General features: G+C 23.2%; 1 protein-coding gene across 3 annotated transcripts in view; it reads left to right on the forward strand.

The window, feature by feature from the left end:
• The first annotated feature begins 4,274 nt into the window (after positions 1-4,274).
• The window catches only part of LOC122853047 (regulating synaptic membrane exocytosis protein 1), a 51,311-nt gene continuing 28,535 nt past the window's right edge, over positions 4,275-27,050 (forward strand). For 2 of the 3 annotated variants that reach the window (XM_044153266.1, XM_044153268.1), the window contains exons 1-9: positions 4,275-4,669; positions 12,746-13,164; positions 16,085-16,190; positions 21,868-21,943; positions 22,399-22,558; positions 23,750-24,004; positions 25,296-25,455; positions 25,613-25,960; positions 26,575-26,758. In XM_044153266.1, the coding sequence (XP_044009201.1) occupies positions 13,129-13,164; positions 16,085-16,190; positions 21,868-21,943; positions 22,399-22,558; positions 23,750-24,004; positions 25,296-25,455; positions 25,613-25,960; positions 26,575-26,758 (1,325 nt within the window). In that variant the 5' untranslated portion in view covers positions 4,275-4,669; positions 12,746-13,128. The remainder of the gene's footprint in view (positions 4,670-12,745; positions 13,165-16,084; positions 16,191-21,867; positions 21,944-22,398; positions 22,559-23,749; positions 24,005-25,295; positions 25,456-25,612; positions 25,961-26,574; positions 26,759-27,050) is intronic. The other variant, XM_044153267.1, reaches the window with a different exon arrangement.

The raw sequence follows: 27,050 nt of genomic DNA on the forward strand, positions 1-27,050 counted from the left end.
ACCCTTTAAAACACACATAAATTATAATAATATTATTATTTTTTCCAAGAATTTAATCCTTTTTATCTTTACTGCAAAAATAAATTATAATCATATTGAGTCAATATATATTCAGATTTCAGATATTCCAAGAAGAAAACATATTCATCTATTAATTTGTATTTAAATTTCTCAGAATAAAATTGTTTTACGAAATGAAAAATCAAGTCTAATAAAATTGCAGTGTCAATTATAAAAAAATACATATTTGTATTGACATATTGTATTTTAAAATATTTATTTATATATTTTATTGGCACTGTTTATAACTGTTTGTTAATAAAATGCCCCTATATGTATATATACACTTTGAAAAACTCAAATAGTAAATACATTCAGGTCAAAAGGTTGATAGAGGGTGAGGAAGAGTTAAAGGAAATAGAAACTTAAACATTTCTCAGTTCCAAATAGTATATAGGATACTTTTGTTAAACGTTTTTGAACGATATCCAGAAAAAGTTTGTAGTACAGTAGTTTAATTCAACTCATTTATAGTTGTTGTTGTTGTTGTTGTTGTTGATATATATATGTTAGTTGACTGCACAATAATAATAATAATGAAAATAATAATTGTAAATAGTCAAGAGGTACTTGGACCTGACGACCTTGACGAAACGATCGACCCAGAATGACCTAAATTAAATAGAAAATAGTATGCCACTGCTAGAGAAATATATTGAGAGGGATTCATCCCTTCTCGAGATTATTATTTTTTTTTTTTATTTTTGCTCGTATTTGCCAGCTTAGTCAATATGATACTCTTGTTGATCAATAATAATTCATCTCGTATTTGATGAAAAATAAAATATATATATTTTTATTCATGAATATGTATATAATTAATTTTTTAAATTTATTTATTTATTTACACGAAAAAATGGTAAATTTTAAAATCAGTTTATGATAACAAAAAAATCAAGGTAACTGTTCGACGAAATTTTTGATTAATTGCAAAGAAAAAATTGTTATGTTAAACTTACAGGATGATAATTTGAATGACTCATTGGTTCCCGAGTTGTCCATGATGATTCCATCAACTGCAGGTGGAAAATTCACTAAACTTTTACGAAACCTGCAACAGAATAAATTAAATAAATTAAATCATTGATCAGGTTCAAACACGACAGTTGATTTAAATGAATTGGATATATTAAAACTTTTAATCAATTTGTATAAAATCATATATCTATATACTTTTTATTTAAAATAATTATTATATGGGATATATACTTTTAATTATTATTTAATAAAACGGTTAATTACGAACTTCTAAAATTGACTGAATTCACTATGAACTTAGTAACAAAATTACACTGTGAACTGGTGTGGCTGTGTGTGTGTGTATGTTTCGTTTTATTTAATTAAATGGCTTGGAAACTGGAGAAAAGAGAAATACATAGACTGAAATAAAAAATTTAAAGGAAAAAAAAAAAGAATATATAAGAGAAAAAAAAATAATGGGTGAGTGAATTTATAACTAGAAAGAGAATTTAACTAGAGGCAATAAAGAAAAGCAAAAAATTTTGTTTGTTGCTGCATTATTTTTGAGTTTTATTTAAAATTTTTTAGGCTTCCTTTATGTGGGTAACAGTTAATCAAGTAATTTCGTGGATTTAAATTTAATTTTACTGCGTGAGTGCAAACTTCTGCTTCACCAGCTCTTATACATATGTGTTTTATTTTGTATAATGTAATTTTCAACGAAGGGAAAATCGCACGAACACCGAATGCTCAGAATGAGATTAGCTATTTACGTATAGTTGGAATTTTTTTTTTTTATTATTAATTTATTTATTCTCTTTATAATTCTGATGGGAAAATTGTTTTTTATTTCTTCTATACCCTAATTTTATTACATGCATTATATTTATTTTTTTTCCCTAAGAAAAATATGTGTGTGTATGTTTTTTTATGGCTCATTATTTAAACATTGAAATGGAAAAAAAAAAATTATGAAAAATTTTAATTATTGAAGATTGAATTTATAGTTTAGTAAAAAAATTTTTTATTATTTTTATTCAAAAAAATTTAATTATAAATGTTATAGCTTTTTTTATTATTTTTATCTTTTAAATTAATTAAAAGGGATAATTTAATTTATACTTTTTACTGTAGTCATTTAGAAATATTTTTTTTTCTTTTTTATTTTTATATATTTTTCATATCAAGAGAGTAATTTTATATCGAAAGTTATTGACTGAATGAAAATTGCAAATTTATTTTCTATAATTTCAGTGTGAGTTTTGAGTTATTGAGAAGTGTATTGAGAAGTTTTTTATACCCAAGAGAATTATGTGGTGAATTGAGTATTACAAGTAACAAGAAATTATCATAGATATTGGTCAAAGCTTTGCTTTCAAAGTTCATGAATAATCCTACGTTGAAAACAAAAATAATAAAAATGTAAAATTCTCGGTAGAATATTGTAGAGTACAAAGAGCAAATAACAAAAAAAAATACAAAGTATAAATTAGCTGTATAAATTTTTAAAAATATTATTTTATTTCAAACAAAATGAATAAAATAAATTATCAACTAACAAATAAATGAATTTCCTAGGATCTCCTAATGATTCTACTGAAAAAAACATATTTATATAATAATTTGAATGAATCAAACCAGAGAAATATAAAGTAAATAAAAAATGTTTTTAGAATTGACAATTTCATTCGTGATATAATGATTTCTCGCGATGAAAAAAGCAAAAAAATAACTGTGAATTGTCAATAATATATATGACAACCTATAAAATATATTTATAGAATAAATTATCCAAAAACAGTTTTTAAAAAATTTAAAAAAAAAAAGACTAGAAATGCATTTTAGCTTTCAACGACACATCACAACACACTTGACGTGAGATAAACTTATTTTTTTTCATCACGTACAAAAAGCAACATTATTCATTTCTATAATATAAAATACATACAAAGATCTAGTAAACTCTAGACTCTGGCATTTTTTACTCAAGACTTTTATACAGATGTTATATAAATATATTAATTTTTTTTTCCCCTTTTTTCGAGTGCAACTTTTTCTCAAAAAATATATTTTCTTGGAGGTTTTTCTTGCACTATAATGACAGCCCAAAGAAAAATTGAAAAATATAATGAAAAAAACTATTGTTTCATTTATTTTTCTTTATATTTATTCAACACAGTTGAGACAAAAATATAATAAATATCTACTATATCATGCGTAAACAAATAAAATCCAATCATTGTTGTTGTTATTATATAATTTTATTACTTTGCTGTATCTTTTCTTTAATTTATCTTTTTTTATTTTAGATTGGATTACGACAAATTCACCCTTGCAATAAGCTGAGTGCCTGTAAATGACAAGACTGTGTCGCAACACGTGGTTGAATACTGGAAAAACATTCAAGCCACATTTAACATTATATAACTCACGAATAATTTATATCATCATCAATACGTAACAAATAAAAAATATAAAAACAATAATAAATAAAAAATATAAAATAATAAAGACTTTTCAAGAGATTTTTTAGAAAGTAAATAAATCAAAATAACTTATTTGAAATAGAAAAAAAAAAAATTTTAAATAATTTCAAATAAAATTTTTAGTATTATAAATTTTTCAACACTCTTATTGTTTTTTATTTTACATACAAGTATTTCTAAAAAGTATACAAAAAACTTTAATGTGTTAAAAGTTGAAAAAAAAAATAAAAATGAAACTATGAAATAAAAAATTATTATATAAAAGATAAATAGAATAAATAAACAATTAAATAAATAAAAATTAAAAATAAAAAAAGTAAATTGATGTTAAATCTATGGACGCGCCCTCAACATCCTCAGGGATATCCTCCTGTTGCCTACGATAGTGTTTTCATCCCCTCGCCCTTATTTTTCTAGTATTTTGTGAGCTTGCGCTCTGTCAAACAGTGAGAATGAGAGATACACAAATTGAAGAGAGAGTAAGAGAAGTTTGGCAATAAGGGGACAAAAGAGAGCTTTTATCATCCCCTCATTTTTACCCTACAAACCCTCTGCTGTGTTACCTACAAACTATCGTGCACGTACTGAGTGTATATTTTTTTTATTTATTTTATTTGCTGGTTTTTTCATTTTTTTTTTTTTTTTTTTCGGGGGCTAAAGCTTAGTGAGGTATAACGGGGCGGCCTCTTGGTCGGGTGGCAGCAGATCGGTCGCGCATCAAGGTACCTTATAGTGAAAATAGTGGGAGAAACAGGAGATGCCCGGGCCAGTGCAAGCCGGGCTGTCTGCCCGTAAACATTGCTACGTTGTCTTTTAAAAAAAAAATATATACAGACATCATAGTATACTATATGTATTTCGCGATAACAAAAATTTCAAATGTGTTGATATGAAAAAAAAAAAAAAAATGTAAACAATGATAAAAAAAATTTTTATAAATTAGAAATTTGTTTTTTTTTTTTTAAATTAATTGTTTTAACAAAAAAAGCTAAATGGTTTTATTAATAATAAAATTTATTAAAAAATTAATTTTAATATTGAACTGAGTTTGTGAAATTTATTTTTTTGCTTTTATTAATTTTATTTTTAAATTATTTTTAATAATTATATTTTGTGCAATGAAGATCGGACAACTATTTTCAACCGGCAAGAAAAAGTAACAGGTTGGTGATTCAGTTAGTTTTTCTCTTGGCTCTTGTATTTGTCACACAATGTTTTACTTTTTTTAAGGTATTTTTCCTTTTCTTTTTATTTTTTCTTTTTTGTTGACCTTTGTATGAGGGCTAGTCCGTGTGCGTCTGTGTTTTACGATGTGATCTTTTTTTTATTTTTATTTATTATGATCTTCTTCCTTTTTTAGTACTACCCTTCGATGTGTGTATATTTTTTTTTTTTTCCTTTTGGGAGTATTATATGAGACTATAATATTCAGAAAAAAAAAAAAATCAGGCGGTTTTATGAGAGCCCTTTGTCCTATGGTATTTAACGAGATATTATTATATCAGAGGGATGAAAACTGTTGCGCCTATGATTGTAGCAAGGGGAGCAAGATAAAATATGAAACCAGAAAAAAAAGGTAATAAAACTAAGATGACAGGACGAGAGGGAATAGAAAAAAAAAAAATAAATTCGCAATTAGTAGCCTTGACCTGTTTTTTTGTATTTCATTTTAATCATTTCCTGTACTTTCATTTTTTTATTTTGGTCTTTCGATTTGATGGAAAAATTGAAAGAGATGCTTTCACCTTTTGTTCTTATTTTTCGTCGATAACAGACTGGTGAATTGCGTCAAAGAGTATGTGTCGTCAAGTTCAAAGGATTTGAAAATTTTACATTTTTTTTTTTTCCGATTTATTTTTCAATCTGCCGACGGCACAAAAGACCAGCTGAATTATTATTATTTTCTTTTTGTCGACATTTAAAGCAAGCAAGAAAAAATCGAGCTTTTCAAGAGAATTATTATTATTTTTTTTTGTTTAACGTGTTGCTTTAAGGAGAAAAGAAAAGTTTAAAATTTTCAAGTTTAAAATGATAAGTATATATTTTGTGACAAGTATATACTTTAGTGAGTATATTATTATTTTTTTTTGTCAATCTTATTTTTGATCTTGACGATGGGGTAAGAGCGAAGGGTGTGTTTGCATTTAACAAGGTGAAAATTTTCAAAGCAATTTTGTGAAATAAGAGAATACAAATGGCTCGAGATGAGTATACTCAAATTTCACAAGTATGAAACGTTTAATAAAGATGATATCCAATTATGCAACTTTAAAAAAAAAAATATAACATTTAACTATTTTTTCATTTTAAATTCATCTTTTTTTTTTTTTGCTTGGATATTATTCTCCAAGCATTTACATTCGAGATGCGCGCGAGAACATATTGCATCTGAAACTTTAAGGTTACTGTGACAGGGTCATCGGATTGACCTACTTTTATACAACGAATAGTTGTATTTACTATTCTATTAACTTTCATATATTTTTTTCATTTCAAATATATACTTTTTATTATTATTTTTCTTTTAAAATAAACAAATATTATTGAAATTTATGCTTGAAACTTTGTAAACTAATAATCAGAGAAAACTTGAATTTATAAATTAATTTGTAATAATAATTTAATTATCAACTTTATATAATATTTCTTGATAAAATAATTCATATTTATTATGATATTATATTTGATTTATATTTTTTATTATCAAGATGTCAAAACTTTAAGCTAAGAAGTTTTTTTTTTTTTCTCTCTTTTCGTTTGTATAAAATAATGTATTTATATATCATGTAGAAAATTTTATATCACCCTCGGAATTTATTTCATTTTTCTCGCTGAATATAGCAACTTTTACTTTTCATTTTGTATCTGTCTTTTCTTTGATTTTTTTATTTTTTTCATTTTTCATTTTATTCGTATTTGAATTTACTCTCCATCACCTACCGAATGACTGTAGTAATAAATTCCAATATATATTTTTTTTTCTTCTATTTATTTGTTGATTTATTTTATATATATAGATTGTTTTTTTTTCTTTTTCTTCTTATCAAGACAAAAACTTTAAATTGACGACTAAAATAAGATTTCCAATTTTTTTTTTATGAAAATTGCAGACATGTTTGTTCAATAATATTGAAGGGGATTTTTTTTTTGACAATAAATTTTATTTTTTATTGTTATTATTATTAAACATTGCAGACTTTTAATATGACATTTTTTTTATATACAAATTTAAGTAGTTGAACGAATTTTTTATAGTAAAGTTCATAAAATAAAAAATAAATGATTAGAAAATTCATTGATCTTGTTTTTTATTTATTTTTTTTAAATATTGACTATCAAAATTGTTTGTTCATGTAATTTTTAATTTCCAGTTTTTCTTTCCCGTTATTTTTCTTTCATCAATAATAAATAACTTGTCAAATATAATAAACATTTAGCTGGAAAAAAATCAATATACTTTGTTATTTTCTTCTTACAATTTATATGATTTTTTAATAATAATTTATTGACAAAACAATACTGGCTACATATATTTAAATCGTCTATTTTATATCAAAATAAAACCAATTTATTTAGAAAAATAAATAAAATAATATTCCAAAAGTTACACATTACTTCACGTATATCCATTGTAAACTTTGTGAATTTTTTTCAACGAGTACAAAGACTCTGATACCAAGTACAGTAACAACAATAATAAAAAAAAAAAAATGAATAAAATATGAGATTGTTGGTGTGCAATTTATTTCTACATAAAACATAAGAAATAAACCACTATACTTAACGTAGATCCAATATTATCCACTTTAATGTTGAGAATTTAATTTTTTTTTATTATTTTTTTTTCTCAATTTTATATACACTTGATTTTAACTATTCAAAGTATATATTACATTAGTAAAACTTTATTATTTGTAAATTATTGTATATTATAAATTTTTACAATTTATGTAAAACTATTGACTTTATAAATAAGTAAAATTCATATTTTATTTAATATGACTAAATTCAATATAAATTCTATTGATTTACGATAATAATTTATATATTTTATATAAATTTTATTTAAAAGTACATTTAATTCATTTATCTAATTCAAATTTAATTTATAAAACTTAATTGATAAATATTCATTCTTGATAAATTATAAATTACAATAATAAATTATAAAAGATAATGTAGATGCTTGAAATTATGACAATTCAATCATTTAATCATATATTATACAATTTACAAAATATAGTAATATTTAAGTCTATGCTAATTTTATATGTATATATAAATTTTATTATATGTATTAGAATATTTATCAGTATTTATTTGAACTTATAATAATCGTTTATATATTAATTAACTCATAACTATTATCGTTAATCAGTAATTATAAATTGTTTATTGAATTCAATATTAACTACTGTATAATAATAATGTATATAACAATTTTGACATTGTACATTTTACATAATTTTATTGTAGAATATCATCTCAATTAAAATTACTATAGTAATTTCTATTCAATGTTTTAATATTAAAATTTCTCTCAGTGTTGAATCATATTTTATTATCATCATAATATTCATAAGTAATTTATATTTTTTATTATCATTTTCATATTAAAATTTTATATTTATCGAATCCACTAATTAAAAAGTACTTGTTATACTAAATATCGTTTAATAATAAACAAAATTAATAAAAAAAAAAAAAAAAAAACAAAGGCTAATGAATTTTATAAATATTTATTTAAAAAAAAAAAAAAAAAGTTTCTATTTAGTTTTAAATATAATACGCGTTGTATTGACATACATGTAGAAAATATATACGCAGTAGTTCGAGTAACTGTATAATCCGGCTTTAATCCTCGAAACTTTTAGAGTACCTCAGGGCTTCTTTTGATGATATTTATACTACTCAAAATAAATTCGCATTTAATTTAAATACATGTATACATTTAACTGTCGTAAAAATTCAATTTACCTTGACAAACTTTCAGTCAATAGACAAAAAATTATAATACAAATAATTGCATAAGCTTTTTAAACTAATTTATATAACTGACAGATAAATAATAATAATTTTCATTTATTTAATTTAAATATGAATATATAAAAAATATCAAACACTTGGTAAATGATATACATATAATAAATAAATTCATAATGGTGATATAACGTGACAAAAAAAAATTTATCAGATTATAATAAAATATTTTTGTCTTTTTTTTTTCAGTGATATATTTGTTGTGGTAATTGAGCTTGATGGACATGCTTTGTGTATGACAACTGAGAGTTTATATAAGTTGTAATATCAATATACAAATTGAGAGATTTTTATATATTTATTTTTTTAAAAAAAATATGACACAAATTCATGTGCAGTGTCAATACCACAAATATTTTTTTCAACAAAATCATGTAATAAAACTTTTTCTCATCTTTTATACAGTGTTTTATGAAATTTTTTTGTTTTTAGGAATATTTATATATTTATACATAAAAATAGTTGAGGTCAAAGTTAAATTTCGAGCTTTGCACTCAACCGATCAATAGCTACAGGTGGCAACCATTTTCTCGATAAAATTCTCACAAATGTGTTTGTTGTCTGTATTTTAAATGTTTTATTTATTTATTTATTTTATTCTTTTTCGTTTTATTTAATCTTTGTCATTGTCTATTCACTTTAACTAATAAAAAAAATGAAATGAATAAACAAATAAATCTTGATATTTTCTAATTTATCTGATTGATAAATTTCTATAAAGTAATATATATAAATTAATATAATTTTCTATCAAATGTTATGTTTAATAAACTACAGTAATTAAACAAATTGATTAATAAAAAATAAAATCAATCATTCTATATAAAAAATAATAAATTTTATTATTTTTATTGAAATAATATTATGTAATCATTGATATAAAAAAATTTTCTCATAATATTATGATAATAATTTATTATTATTTATATAAAGAGGTGCGTCGATCGTAAGCTTGCGTGGGTTTTATATAAGAGTATATTATGTGCGTTTGAAAAAAGCTTTATGTACGATATACTAGTTATCAAACACGAAGGAAATGCATGGGGGTGGAACATGGCTTGCCACGCAGTTTGCGTCACGTTAATTCAATTTCGTTCGACCGCACCCAGCTACTATTTTTTTTTTTTTTTTATTTCCTTACCACCTCTTCATTTACATTCACCTATTTTTTTTCATTCAATTTCCCATTCCCTCAATTTTTATCTCTCAAGTTTGACCTCACCCAATATATCTAATATACCTAATATTGGCTTTGGGGTTTTCAGTTTATTTTACAAATTAAATTATAAATCATGTCTGTTTAAAATTTATATAAATAAATACTAAAACCACTGAGAATATTAACTTTTATATTTATTCAATTCTTTTTCCATGAAATTAGATAAAACAAAAAAGAAATAGTTTTTTTTTTGAATTTGTGGAAATTAAATTTCACAAAATAATTATGAAAGGGGATGATAATAAAGGGATGATGAAGTGTGTACACCCACTCAATGGATGTTTAAATTCTAGTTATTTTCCTTTGAATATTGTATATAAACTAAAATTATCTACCAACGCAATGAAGGGTTAACATTGCCAAACCCACTCAATATAGAATTACGTATTCAGTAGTAAATACATTGAATGGTCAGACACACAATTTGATATCATAACAATTAGTATTATTAACTAATTTTAAAATATTACATAATCCGTTTTATTTTTCTTTTTTAATACTCATTTGTTAAACGTAATAATTGTGTGATTTTATTTTTCTTTTTCTATAATAATTATAATTATTTTCCAACATAATAATAATTATTATTCATTATGATATAATACTTTTCATTGTTTTTGGAAATTAATTACTGGGATTAACTATATTTTTTTATATTTATGAAAATAAATATACTTGTATGTTAATTTTAAAAAAACATTGAAAATTGAATTCATTATCAAATTAATATCACTGATGAGAAATGACAGTTGGTTATGTGATGATATTGGCATAAATTTGTGTATCATTTTCAAAATATCAAGATTAAATTATAGATAATATTTCAATCGATATGTACATGATACACAGTGCTCTATTTTATTTTATTTTTTCTACTTTTGTATTTGTGTTTGATAAGCAAATAATAGCTTCACATATTTTTACACAGTTTTTTTATGTTAAATTTTAAAAATATTAACATTATTTTAAAAAATATGAAAATTTTTTTACATGTATTAATTCATTTTTTTATGAAAAAATATATAAAAGTTATTTTTAAATAAATTGTTCAAGTATTATTTTTAATCTCAATGTATTTTTCATTTTTCCATTCTCATTATTTATATCTATTTTTAATTAATTTTTGTAATAATCAAGTTGATGTTTACTTTGAAAAAATAAAGTATATGACGTAATGAAAAATAAAAATATAAAAATATTTTTTCTTGTTTATGTGTGTGGTGTATGTGTTCAGGATTATTTTTTTTTTTTTCGTTTTAGTTGAGATTTGGTCATTAAAACAGTACATAACTATGAAAAAACAATTCGTGAGCACCGAATATTATAATTATTTTTTGTTCTGATGTATTTGAAATTTTCATACCCTTTAAATTATTGATTTTTATAAATATTTTGGTTTAAATTGAGTACAAATAGTAAAAAAAACAAAGCAACAAAAATTAAGTGGCTGAGTGTTTCTTTTTTTTTTATGTACGATACAATAAAAATGGGCATTCTGTCAACGATAAAGAAATGACTGAGCGTAAAACGATATTGATTTCACCTATACACAATTATCTTTTTCCAAATGTGTTTGTGTGTCAATATATATTTTCCGTTTACCTTTTTCCAGCAAAAATATATTTTTTGTGCAAATATAAATTGACTGTGTATCTATTCAAAAATTTATATACAATATTGTTACTTTTTTATTCCAGATTTTTTTCATGTCTTCTTGGATTTTATTATTTCACAAAAAAAAAAAAAGCTCAACCTCACTAAAATGAATATTTTAATATAAATTCAAAAAAACAAGTAAAGGTAGAATATAAAAATAAATAATTCCACATGATTAATAATTAAATCTTTCCAAGAGAGAATAAAAAAAATAATGATAAGCGAAAAAAAAACAAAATATAAAAAACGCTCATGTTAATGTAATACAAGTAGAGCAAAATGTTGCAGTTAATCAAAATAAAAAAATATGAAAAAGTGCCATGATTAATGAAGAATCCAATGATTAACTACACAAAATATGTTAATTTATTATTATTATGTTTTTTATGGTAAGAAATGTTGAAGCAAGTGTAGAGTATATATATAGTAAGGGTTGGGTCTCGTTAGTAATTAGCCTGCCGGCCAGTAGGAATTTATGGTTAACCCGGAATTACCAACGTAAATTCCCTGCCTAAACTAGGGTCTCCTTAATTTGCCTGGTGAATATAATTTTACAATAAATATAGCTATATTTTAAGTACACAATATCTATATATAACAGTTGTAAATAAGAAAAATATTCTTGGATAAAATCGCAGCGAAGAAAAAAAATGAAAAAAAAAAAAAAAACAAGACCACTGAAATGGAGATAGCGCTTGGTATTTTTAAATATTTATTATACCTCTTAATTCAATCCAAAAAATACAAGATTAAATATAAATTTAATTAATTTTAATATTAAAAAAAAATCAAGTAAAATACATTATTTGAAAAATAAAATTATTGAGACAAATATATTTTTTTTGTTCATGAAAACCCAGGTGAAAACATTTTGTGGTCATGGTCCATTTAAAATCCAATTAAATTACTTGAATATATCGCTGGTCATGAACAAATATTTGCCATACAAATAACCAGCCAGCAATTAAATCCTTGATTTATAAACATCACGTTTACAAATCGATTTTATATATGACAATTATAAATGTTCATATGTAATAAAAATTTGACAATTTTATCAATTTTTTTTTATTTTAATTCAAAATACACATATAAAATTTAATGATATTGTTATTGTTATTATTTTGATATGTTTGACAGTGAAAATATAATCCTTGAAAATATTCATTTTGTCACGTTTCACATTGGCATGACAATAAATATATTACAATAAATTTAATTGAAGTAATTTGTTTTTTTATTTTTTTTGAATATAATAATAATTTAACTGATAATTAATTTTAATTATAAAAAATAATATTGTTTTGTTTTTTATTGATTTCAGATTTTAAAGTGATACACACAAATGCTGAGGAATTTCAAGTCGAATAATAATAAATTTGTGATGAATTTAATGAGCTGAATATTGGTATTTTATCCAAAATGTGAAACTGATAAAATTCGTTGAATTATTGGAATTAAAATAAATAATAATTATATTTATATTAATAGAGAAATATGAAGTAAAAAAAAAATTATCAATCGATAATTGTGTATTAAATTTGGGATGATAATAAAGAAGAACTTATGAAAGCCATTTGGCATTGGCAGGAGGTCAAAAGTCCGTCCTGGTTATATGCACCACGTCAAACGAAAGAAAAAAATTTTTAATAAAATATTAATCTCAATTTTATACTCAAAGCAAGAAAGAATAAAAAAAAATTCAAAATGTTGCCAACAAATGTTATGTCATTTATGAAAAAGGTGAGTTAATTTATTTTTTTTATATTATGCATTGAAGTAATAGCATAAAGTATATCTCGATTACGTGAAAAAAAAAATAAATTAAATATGTTTAAATTATTTGATGAAAATAAAATTTAAAGCACTGTTTTAAATTAAGTCAGTTGGACACAATTGATTTAAATTTGTTGGTGGTGTCACTGTTGCCACTGTTGCACGCAAGGTGATAAATTTTATACAGTCTTTTCTCCTCTCAACCCTTGTTTGAAATATTTTCTACATGGATGATCTTAAATCACCAAAATACTTGAAATATTTAAAGCTCTTTCACTAGACATTCAAATATTATATCAGACAGTCATTATTTAAGGTATCATTTCATTAAAACTGTGTAAATTCAAAAACAAAAAAAAATAAAAATATTTATCAAGTATCACATTTCAACAAAATTAATATATATAAAGTATTTTTTTTTTTTCCTTAATTTACCAAATGGATAACTTTTTTTTCAAATATTTATCTTTCGAAAAATTTTAATGATTATTAAAAATTAATTGAAATAAAAATTTACTACTCCAATTTTTATTTAGAAAAAAAAAAATTTACCTCGTAATTTCTTCAATAGACATTTTAGATATTGGTTTTTTTTTTATTGATTATTTTCATGTCATTAGAATTTTTAATAATTTCACCTTTTTCAATGCATATACTTTTCCTTTTTTTTTTTTTTTTTCACTTTTTTTTATTATTAATATTATTGCTATTATTTCTTTGACCGTTTTTTATGTAGCCTCAGGCTGATTGGCCAAGTACATCGCTCATTTCCTACGATAATGTCCTTGCTCTCGTTTCTTTGTGCGTCATTCTAGATAAATAAAATTATTTTTCTTTCTTTTTAATTTATTTTTCTCAAATACGACTCATTGCATATGTCCTAATCAATCAGTCAACTTGAAAAATTTAGATTCAAAATATTGAGAATTATTAAGTGATAATAATGATTAAATTTTCATTTGGTATTTACGTTTTAAATTTATTTTTAAATGACAAATATATAAGGGTAGCTAAATTTTAAAACCAAATTTGATAATGATATGATATGTCAAAATGACAAAATAATAATTTTATAAAATAATTCAAGTGATGTACCTTAAAATACATACAAGCTTGAAAGATAAGTCAATGGGTTCATCGATTAATCGTTATATAGAATGTCAATATATTATATGTATAGATATATTAACCACAGTATTTCACTTATCGATGATTTGCTCAACTTGACGTTGATGCTTAACGTCACATCATGCCAATATAAATTTGCATGCTGGTTATATATGTATCTTAAGATAATTGCCTTGATGGCATTAATCTTGATTCTAAATTACACATATCCTCAAATTCTCTGTCAAATATCCTGACACACAATAAATACGTTTTATATTCATCAACGATATAACATTTAATTTGTTAATCAAAAATTATTATTAAACTTTATTTAACCAATTTAAACTAGTCGAATTTAAAAATACAAATTCTCGTCTGACACTGCTTGACTTGTACTACTGAAAATTAAATGAGTACTAATTTTTTATCCTCAAACTTTTACGAAATAAAATTATTAAATATATAATTATATAAAAATAAATAAACAAATTTTTGTGCTGTCATTAGATAAATGTTTTTTTCTAATCCCGCATGTGTAAAATAAAAAAATAAAATTTAGAAAAGAGGCTACGTTTATTTTGTCGTACGTAGTTTTTATTTTAAAATTAAAAAAAAATATATATATTTTCCAACGAGGGGGTTTTTGCAATTTATTACAAATAAATTTGTATAGTTTGAAATTAATTGACTTATGTATATATTTTGCTGTCAAATATTTACTAATAATCACATCGTTTATCTTCGTATCAAATGATCACCCAACAAATCACGCACAAGCTATATAAAATATACATCTATAAATAAAAAGTAGAATATATACAATATATCCCCTTGGATAAAATGATGAATATCTTCATTTTTTATTTTGCCTGTCAGTCATCCATTACGATATTGATGATCAACTCTCTCTCTCTCTCTATATGTAGACATTCAAAGTGTAAAATATAAAAGTAAATTTACTTTTTTTTAAATCATGATCTAATTTATTTTCACTTGTATGAATTTATATCGATGATTGGATAATCTTCTTTCATCTTTTTTTTTTTCCTAGTATATATTTAACTTGAAATTTTAACAAATAAATAAAAATTTTTGATAATAAATTGATCCTATTTTCAAAACTTCAAAAGTAAATAATAAAATTACTTGATAAATTTTATAAATATATTCAAAGTAAAATGTAGAAAAAAATATTTCTTTTATTTTATAAAATAAATTATAAAAAATTCTTTTATATTGAAAACAAAAGATGAGATTTGAAAAGATTTTAGATTGGATGGCGCATTAGAGATATTCTGATATGTGCTGTGTATTATCCTCTCAATTTATATCATGATTATACAAGATTGGCTTTTGCACTATCTATTCTATCGTCTATTAAAAGTCTCTCACAATGTATACCAAATTACCAATGATCATTCGTTGTATTCAAAATGATAGTGACATTACCCATCATTTAGATTTTTGTCCAACTCTCAGCTATTATATTATATATCAAGTATATAATCGACCTTGAATTTAACCAATCTCATACCATTATATGATTATCGAATCTATTTTACATCCAATGACCCATGTCTTGATATATCGAAAAGATAAAATGCCTATCTGTATGCCTAAAGTGTATTATATTGATGTAGACTTAATAACAATCTCAATTTCATATTGTCCAACATTTTATCACTCTACAATTTAATTAAATTATATATTCGAAAAATAAATGAATAAATTATTTAGTGTATTATATGTAATATCATGCTTTCGTTTTTTTTTAAAGATGGTAACTACCCAACCAGAAACTGGAACAACAGATCCAATTGCATCAGAAGATACAGGCACGACATTTAGCAAATTGCGACAATTAATGACAAGTACTGGAAATGGTGAGTGAATTAATAAATTTTATTTAAATCATCAGAGAATTATGAAAAAATTACTAAACATTATGGAAAGATAAAATATCCACGATAATTCATGTATATATCAATGTTTTATTGATTTTTGAATTATATTTTTATCTTCTATTCATAGTCAAGTCAAGATGAATTTATAATGATTTGTTAAAATTAAATTTAGCATTTAGTTATTGAATTTTTGTAAGTATTGTTTGTAAAATTTTGTTTATTATTCCAATGGAAATGGATATGTATTAATGGATAAAATTGATGAAATGGATAAAGGTAGTCTAGTGTAATGCAGCAAGATTGAGGTTTGCATTATTCTTGTAACGATATATATAGATATATATAAATCCAAAAGATATCTTCCAATTTTGATTTCTATATATCTATTGGGTGAATTGGATTTATACCTGAATTTCAATGGCATCCTAGCTTTTCCAACAGACTGAAACGCCAATTATATTCCAAGATCGACCTAAATTCACTTGGTGTCATAAATACTTCAATAGAAGTGCAAATAATTTTTTTTTTTTTTTTTTTGAATATCAATTTATTTTATTTGGTTATCTATCATTTTTATTGATAAATCATTGAATCTTCATATATTTAATTCGATGTCAATGACAATGTTCATATGTTAAATTTGTTGTAAAAAATAATCAAATTTATTTTAATATTATAAATTATTTTCTATAAAACACCTGAATATTATTATCCTAATAGTTTTAAAATTAATTAAAGTATTTTTATTTTTTTCATTTCAATGGTCTGGTATTTAATAAACATCTAAATATAATTAAAAAATTATAAAATTTACTTTTAGTTTTCGATTTGTTTAAAAAAAAAAATCTCCAAAGTAAAGTGAGACATTACTGTCCAATTAATAATAATATAAAAAAAGATATAAAAATATTCCATAAATGTTGTTAAATGAAAAATAATTTAAAAACAATTTTTTATGCTATAAAAATAAAAAATAAAAAAAAATCTGACATAATGGAAGACTTTGGTAAAATATGTGATTCAAAGACATTATTTTTTTGGTAATATCAGTGTGTTTAATTTTGATAAAGTTTTCATGGTTGGATGTCAAGTTCATATATATATATTTGAAGGGGAATACAAAACTCAAGTTTCAAAAACTTATCCATCTTAAATGATAGTACCATCGGGATTTGTTGAAGAGTGTGTGGTAAATTGTGGAGTTTTAAGGGTGGTAAAAATAAAAGGAGATAGATAAAAATAATATGTAGACCTTTTGTAATACAGTCAAGAGACACACAAGGCCTATATAACTTTGGAATTTTGAAATTGTAGTATTAACATTAAGAAGGGGCACATACCATAATAACCGTTATTCACGCAAGAAATATACGTAAGATCTGAAGACGTAAATGTCGAGGGATAATGGTAGTTTCAGATCATATAACCTGACAAAAGGGGACAAAATTTTCTCATTTTCTTTTTAATTTCTTCTCACGGTTGTCGACACATTACTAAATCTATAAATTTATTAAATCTTTAAAATAAAAACACTTTTTTTTTTTAAATTTATAAATACTAAAATTTCAAGAGAAAAAATAATATATATCTAAATAAATATTTTTTACAATAAAAATATAAAATTATGAATAAAAAATTACTGTATAACAATAAACCCATATAAAATAAACAAAAAAATAAAAAAAACTTACACGTAATCTTAGCAAGGTCATTGAAACTCCCAGTGGGTAGTCAAAAAACCGTATGGCCAATTAGCACCCTCGTTTTGCCCTCAAGACTTTTTTTCATACATAAACTTTGAAAGAGAGAAAAAGAAAATGTGGTAGTGCAGAAAACTAATATGGAGATTCAACTCAACTCCCAGGGGTTTTATTTTTCTTTTTATTATTATTATGATTTTTTTTTTTCTGGTTTTTATTATTATTACATTTTGTTTTTTTATTTTTCCCTCTTTTTTTTTTGAGTCTTTATATTTTTATTATTGTTTCAACTCACCGTGAGTATACTTGAATGGCACAGTATTTATATTTGAATGTAATTTAAATTTATTTGAATTTTTCAAATATTTTTTTAAGACATGTCACGTATGTGCACGTAAAAAATACTTTTTTAATTCAAATTATTATTCAAAGTTATTGGTAGGATTAAGTTGAAATATACTGCGTTCAATCGAATATAAAAATATAATAAAAAAAATAATTCAAATGATAAATATCGAAGTCTTATTGGATCTTATTCGATAAGCATTCCCATGTGACTGCGTTTTACGCTATCTTCGTATTATTCTCACGGTAAAACGTGCTTGAAATTTTCAACAATCTCGAAAAAAAAACTGCCTACGTTCACAACGAAAGAAAAGAAAAAAAATTGTCTAATCACGTAATATTTTTTGTGTAATAAAAAAAATAGTATGAAAAAAAAAAAATGCATATATTTACAAACATAGTGATGATTTAAAGAGGATGTAAAAAATTCAAAGCTAGCTAATTTGAATAAAAATTGAAAATAATAAAAGAGTATGAAATTGGAAGAAAAAAAATACATACATATTTACACGATGGTAATAATAAAATGAAATTAAATAAAAATGAAAATTGCAAAAAAAAAAAGGTGAAAATAAAAGTTACAAAATGAAAAAAAAAAAAAAGATGAAATTCGATAAAGATAAACAGCAAGAGAATAATGTTGAATATCGATGTTGGATACATTGGGGAAAATAAAAAGTGAAAAAAAATATAAATAAATATGAATGTCAGCTCGAGGGAAGAGGGTTTATTTAAATATATATACTTTATTCTGGAATAATTTAACTCTTCAATATAGTAAGTAGATATATACATACTAGTTTGAAGTAGTGTCGAGTTTCGTTATCAAGGATTGATAAAGGAGCTCTCTGACTATTTGAAAACTAACCCAATAACTGTATATATAAAACTCATTTATTTTTACAATTCTGTTTCGTTAGTGGATAAAATTTCAATTCAAGTATCTATCTGTATTTGAATAAAAATAAAAAACCTAGCTATTGTAATTTTTTTTTTAAATTCGAAATGAAAATAATGGGATAGAAAAAGTTGTTAAAAAAATCATAGAATCATTAGTTAATTTATAGATATATAATTCTTTTCTTTTTCCAGGTCATTTTTTTAAAAGAAAAATTCAGACTTCAAGTTTGATAAAGTATTAATGAAAAATAAAAATGATATTTAATTTTTTTATAATTAAATATTGTTAGTTAACAATTTAACATGTGATGAAATTTTTTTTTATAATTTATTTTTCAATATTTTAATAGTATCAAAGTTTTCGATTAATTTTGATAATCTATAATTTGATATCTGTATAATCTGAAATTTAATAGTTAAATTTTCATGTCGATGTAGGTTTATTAAATTGATTTACAAAAGTCGATAATTAAACGTGTTTGTTATTATAACAGTATACGTTAGGAACATAAATTTAAAAAAAAAAATCTAATAGACAATTTAAGCTACATCATTTTATGTTAATTTAAAAAAAACGACATTATATTTTAACAATGTATTATTTTTTTGTTTTTATAAATTTTATATTATATTTTTATCCTACTTAAAACTTGCTAACGTTGACATTTTTTTTTTTTGAAGGAAAATTTTTAATTTTGTTTTATAATTTATGAATATTCAGCAGGATTTTTTACCGCTTACTTTTGTGAATGTTTGCTAAAAGGCATAGAGAATAAAAAATTCGACAAAATAGCTCTTGCAAGATAATTCTTTTATCAAAATAATAGAGCAATAGTTTTTATAAATGAAATAATATTTATATAAATAAATAAGAGCAAAATTAAAATAAGTATAAATATCTTTATAAAAAAAATTTTAAATTTATTCTCATATTAGATTTATTATTCATAAATAATGCAAAATTATTGCCAATAAATAATTAATTTTTATACTGACAAAGAATTTTTTTATTAGATTGAAATGGATTCGAATTTGCGGAGAAAAAAAATAACATTTACACGCACATCACGTTTTAGGTGGGAAAAAAATTTTTTAATATTAAAAAAAAAATTCAATTATCTTTCCTTCAATTCATGTTTAAAAAAAAATCAATGAAAATATATATGAATAAATAATTTTTGTAAATTTTTTATATTTGCAATGTTGTATAATAATTTTTTTTCTCATCGTACTTAATTTTTTTTCTCCTTGAATTTCAAATGACGGTTAAAATGTGACCTACAATTTTTAATATCGTCACTCTAAGGTAAAAAAAAAATTTTAAAAAGTAAAATTACAGTAGTGACTGGTAGCGAAAAAAAAAAAAAAATAAATTAAAATTATAATGTCAGTATGAATTTTTAGTCTTTGATGTCATTGTTGTTTTTAATTATTTTTTTTCATCTCATTGTACTTTTACATATATATTTAAAAAAATAAATTACGCAAAGTCACGCTTGTAAGTGTTGGTTTTTGTAAAAAAATTTTAATTAAAGCAATTATTTAAATCCATCAATTGCTCTTCAGTGAGTACTTTGAAGCACACAGTGAACCGAAAAAAAAAAAAATTAACAAAAATTTCTGACCTTATTTTTTTCAACCCTTTATTAAGGGTAATTTTAAAATAGTTATTCAAATAAATTCCAATAATAAAATAAATGAGTCAGATAAATAAATAAATTTTAAATTTAAAAAATATTACATTAGAAATTTTTGTGTTAAAAAGATTTATAAAAATCACAAAACGAATGACAAAAGCTCATTTGATACGTGTTATGTGAGGAAAAAAAAATGGGACAAGGCGTGTTGTCACATGGTAATATAATACAAAAAATAAAAAAAACATGGACAATAGTCAAGGCTCGTGTAATATATGCTATCGAAGCGTGACTTGTGTTTTTCATGTCATCACTGTTGTCCTTAAATAAGCTTATTTGCTAAACTTAACGTCAATCATAAAATTGTATTAAAAGTTTTGTTTTTATTATCTCTTAAGATAATAAATAAAACAATAAAATACACACGTTTATTTTTTTCTTTTTTCTTTTTTAGATAAAAAAGAATAGAGCGGTCAAATTTTGTCGTCTCTTCAATCTATATATAATATAATCAAATGGATTTTATCTTACCTTTTACGATGCATTGCCAGTATAAAAGACATGGTCATAAATTCACCGGAATATCGATAAAACATGTTCTGAAACAAAAAAAAATATACATATAAAATTCACATAAATTAATAATGAATGTTAAAAAGTTAATTTAATATTGAGATAATAAGAATTAATGAGAACAAATTGCATTTTCTGCTTCTTTGTTATAATTTAAAAATTATTTTTAAAAAAATTTATATATATGTTATTTTTTTTTTTTTTACTTCTTTTAAAAAGTTTAATTAGATTTTGCGAGATAAATTTTATTTCTCGTTACAAGATATTTTAATCGAATTTTTACTTTTTTTTTTTTTTTGCGTTATGACTGTCGGCTCCCTTTGGGGTATTTATAAGTTCACTCAGTATGAAAAAAAAAAATGTGGAGAGGCCTGTCAGACCGACAAACTTTAAAAAATGAAAATAATAAAAATTAATGTTCTTGATTGTCACAAGGTTTTTTTATATGAAAAGGTAAAAGTTTTCTAATTATTTATCAATTTTTAAATTTAATCTTTTCAGTTGCCAAAGCATCACCAATTAAAATCACACCAGTTGAAGACATTATTCCCAGGGAAGAACCAGTCGTTGAAATAACGTGAGTTTTATTTATTTAATTATTATTTATTTCATTTTATATATGAGTGCAATTTAGAATTGTAATTTAATTATTCTGTCATCAGCATAAATTGCATCAATTTAATGCATCAGACTCAAGCTCAATTCCCATATGTTTTTTTTTTTATCAGTAAATTTAACACGCACATGCAATTTTTGATCTTTTTATTTTTTCATTTTCAAAACTTTATTTTTATCCAATTGAATTTTTTTTTTCCATCATTGAAATAACATGAAATAACGTTAAAAAAAAATTACATCAAATGAACAGTATAAAAACTCTCTAAAAACAATTAAATAAAAGCTATAAAAAAAATATAAAAATAATCCTTGATAACCCGATAAATTGATGTATTTTTTTTAGAACTTTTTCACCATTATATTTATTTTAGAGCTTTTATGAATTCTTTATGTTTTTTTTGTTGCTTTAATTAGGGGACCAGAACTAGGTAAACCAGTCAATCGTGCTGATTCATGTCGTGTATGTAGAAAATCATTTCGTCCAGATGATTTTTCACGTACATGTTACGAGTGCCAATTTAAAGTTTGTGAGGATTGTGCTTCTTACTCAGAGACAAAAAATGATGACGATCCAGTAAGTAAAAAATAATTAAAATAAAAAAATATTTTCTCATTTATATTTAGTCTTACATGATTATTCATATTCCCGATTAACATTTAAAAATATATTTGAGCTTAATAAAAGCTTGAATTAATATATTTCTCATGAAATTTTCAACGGTTTTTATTTTAATTCACACTGATGTAAATACACTTTATGTAGTCCAAATAATACTACATAACACCACGACTGTAACTTTTTTTCTTTTTACATAAAAAAAAAAAAAATGTGGCAAAGAAAATCCTCTAGTGAATAAAAATTACAGTGAATCCCAAAGCTCTAGGTTGTTTCATTGTCAAGAACTTTTTAGCATGACAAATATTAATGTTCTATTTTCTTTATGTAATATTATGATTTTTTTTTTTTTTTTTCATTCTTCTTTCAACGTGATAATCTCTAGTGTAAAATAGTAATAAATAAGTACACTGTATAGTATAAATTATTGTGTTAAATATTTGTAATCGTATTTTATGCTTCTAAAATAGTATAAATTTAAATTATCTTTTGTGTATATATAAAACAAAGAAAAACAAAAATCAAGAAGCGTAGATAAAGACCCTTATCTGATTTCTTATTGTTCAAAAAATAAGTAGTTATTTGAAGAGCACAGTCTTGGTCTTAACGCCCACTTGACACAAGGTGTTGAAAATCTATGAAAAAAAAAAAAATGCCACGAGTACTTGATCGATCCAAGTTCAATCCTAAATGTATACCCTCACATTTCCAAACTCAAGATTTTCTTTGCTCCTTATTATTTTTTTTTTTTGATTTAACAAATCACAAAAATATTTCAATTTAAAAACCAAATAATATTATTAATCATTATTTTATATTTTGTCATAATCTGACTTGTTGAATTGTTGAATGAAAATTTATCAAATCAACAATGAAAAAAAGTTACAATAAAGAAAAAAAAAAAGTCAAAAATTTATTACCAAAGTGAACTTTCTAAATTGGGTCATAGACGATAACGTGACTCGAGCAATTTGATTAAAATTTAGATAAAACTTTGAAATGTGTATTTGCACAGTTAATTTAATCACTTGAAAAACAATTGTATCAAATAAAATATTATACTAACAATATAAATGATTTGCTATTAATAAATATAATTAATTTAAAAACTAAATAAATAATATTTATTATATTAAATCATATTTTTAGTCAACATGGAGTTGTAGTGTTTGTCGTCGTCGACTAGCATCACGAGGTCAACCAATAATAGCACAAGAATCAACTGATTCAATGCTTGAAATTCCACTTATGGAAGCACTAACAAGAAGACACAGTGAAGCTAGATTAAATTGTCAGGGTACTGTACAAGCAGTTGGTCTTGGTAGTGCATTAGCACCACCAAGAAGTCCAGAAGTACGTAGACATTCAGATGTATCACCAGCAAGTCTCAAAGAACTTGAAAAGGTAATTAATATATATTTTATTTTTATTTATAATTGTACTGTTACAATAGAAACAATAGAAAAAAATTAATTAATTAAAACATCAATATATTTATTATTAAAATAGATGTATATCACAAATTTTAGAGCTTTATTTTGTTTCATCAACACACATCATAAAATTATATTCATGTATTTAATTTAAAAATGTTTTAGTATTAGTGAACAAATCTCAGCTTGCTTTGTACTTGTTAAATTGTACAAGCTTTTTTATTATTTTTTTTTGTAAACATAAATGTACTGGACTATAAAACACGGCTATTTATTTAAATTGCTATGTATAAAAAAATTTAGCTATACAATTTACAAACATAAAATAAATGTGTATCTAAAACAATGAGCAATAAAATTTGTTAGCACGTGTATACATAGATTTTTTTTTTTTTCATCTCAGTTAAATAATTATACGACAAGATAATTTATTTTAAATTAAATTTATAAAAAAAAAAACTAATAAAATAGAATTAATATCAATTAAAAAAATTAATAATAAATTATAAAAATTTAGAGTTTCTATGGTTAGTAATTTTTTTAAAAATATATAAAATTTGTTTCGATAAAAAATAAAATGTAAAATTTGGTAAAACGTGTGTCCTGTTTGTTAAAATAAATTTAATGTCATAATAGTTATATAATAATTATTAACTTGAAAATACCAGATGTCGTTTATTACGTCATAACTATGAAAATTTAATATCCAAGTGATGTTTTAATTATCTCAGCTGTATAACTAATTGGCAAGAAAACGTGATAATCAACATCAATTGTATTATACACGGATTAATTTATACGCAAATATATATTTTTGATTTACTAATTATACTACTTAATTTTATTGTTAAAATAATATAATTTTTATACAAAATATTTAAATTTAAATTTTATACACAAGTTTTTATTTTTCTTTAATTATAAAATACAAGAGTATCTTGATTTTATATTCAAATTGAATTAATTAAAACTGTACAACATTATATAAAATTTATAAAATTGAATAGCAAGTTTAATCAATGTATAATCATCAGATTAATATATCACAAGTAACAAACATGATCATCTAGTCAGCTTAAATGTCAGGGATGCACGGCTTTATTGGCTTGTTAATTACAAATTTGAAAAAAAAACAAACAAAAATGTGCCAAATAAATCTATAGATAATTGTGCATTATCCTGTCTTGAAGCAAAAAAAAAAAAAACCACCCCGTTAATTGTGTTGTTGCTTGATTCCCTAATTGCTGTCGTAATTTTCGAAGTTCCGAAAGGTTGCAGGAGAACGTCGCGAAGAACTTAGATGGGAAAAGGAACTTGAAAGAAGAACAAGATCCCGTGGTGGTTCACCAGAAAGACATCAACAATCAGAACGTGGTGGTAGAGCATCAAGCCCACAACGATCTTCAAAGAATCAATCAAATGGTAATGAAAAAAGTTCAATAAAAAAAAAAATAAAATAGATATATTTCATGATTAAATATCGACAAGTATTGTTTTTTTATTTTGTCTCTTGACACACTTGGAGAGAATGATTTATCATGAGGGGTTGTTTGATGATGATGATGATTATTTTATTTAGATCAAGAATGTGGTGATATTGGTGAGGATGAAGATGAAAGACGTCGACGTGCTGTAAGACGTGCAGCTGGTAGCACAATAAGACGTAAATCACGTGTTACAAAACAACATTCATATGATGAAGAAAGTACAACGGGTCTTGGAAGTGGTATGGGTGGATCTGGTGGTAATGGAAGTGGTGGTGGTGGTTTGGGTCAATCTGCACATGGTGACAGTGGACTTGGATTACCAGTTCAATTGCCACGAAGAGCATCAGCATATGATGTTTATGCAGCACCTGGTATGACTGGTGGACTTAATGCAATGGCTATTGCTGCTGCACAACAACGAGCTTCAATATCAAATCAAGGTTATTTTAATAATATATTATTTTTATTATTTTATATACCGGAAAAGTAATTTTATTTGATCATTGATCGAGTCAACAATTTATCAACTCATCCATAAATTTTATTTACTATTTTATACTTTTTTTTTTTATTTTCCATTCTTTTTTTATTTCCTTGATATTTATATAATATTTTTAGAATGTGACTTTTAAAATTAAATATATATTTTTAAATCAATATTTAATTGAAGAATTGTTATTTATAATCAATTTTTTATATGTTTATTTTTAATCACGTGGAAAATTCTAGTGATGACACCGATTAAAGGAGAACTGTTATGATTTTTTCAAGTTTTTATTTTATCTCATTTATGCTTTTATTAAACCCGGTTGTTATTATACCACAAAAAGTACTTGTTTTTTTTTTTTTCAAGTTTTATATTTTGTTGTAAATTAATTTTTATCTACCATTAAAAGACTCGAGTTGTGATTTTTTTTTTATAGAGAATTTTATGATGTAATATTGTACTACTTTAAAACACTGAAATAATAAAATGATACTGGGTCATTTATTATTTTGTTTTTTATGTTATTTTTCATTGATTTATTTATTTTCTTTTTTTTACGATTTTTAGGATCTAGAGAGCCTGAAGACAGGCCAGCTAGAAGACCGTCATTTAGAGCAGTAAAACCAATAATGCCATATGAGATGGCAAATGACGATGAAAAAATAATAAATCTTGATACAGCAACACAAGAACTTCCAGTGTCTTTGTCAGATGAACCAAGACCAGCACCAAGACGACGAGCATCAATGTTGTAAGTTAAAAATTTATATTTACTTTTTTATTTTCTATTATACCCTTATCAATTTTTTTTTTTTTTTTTTCAATTTGTTTTTCAAATATAATTTTTAATATTTGGTCAATATTAGAATTTAATCATTTGAAAAATCCTTGAAATATAAAATTGTCACTTTATAAGACAGATTAGTCTTGGCCATGAAATATATTGACAAAATAATAAATCATTTACTGTCAAATTAAGTCGGCGTATTTAAACTTTATCAATAAATTATTTTGTATATTATTACGAGGGGTTATTCATAGTC

Source organism: Aphidius gifuensis, linkage group LG3 (genome assembly GCF_014905175.1).
Source record: "Aphidius gifuensis isolate YNYX2018 linkage group LG3, ASM1490517v1, whole genome shotgun sequence".
Classification (NCBI taxonomy): Eukaryota; Metazoa; Arthropoda; class Insecta; order Hymenoptera; family Braconidae; genus Aphidius; species Aphidius gifuensis.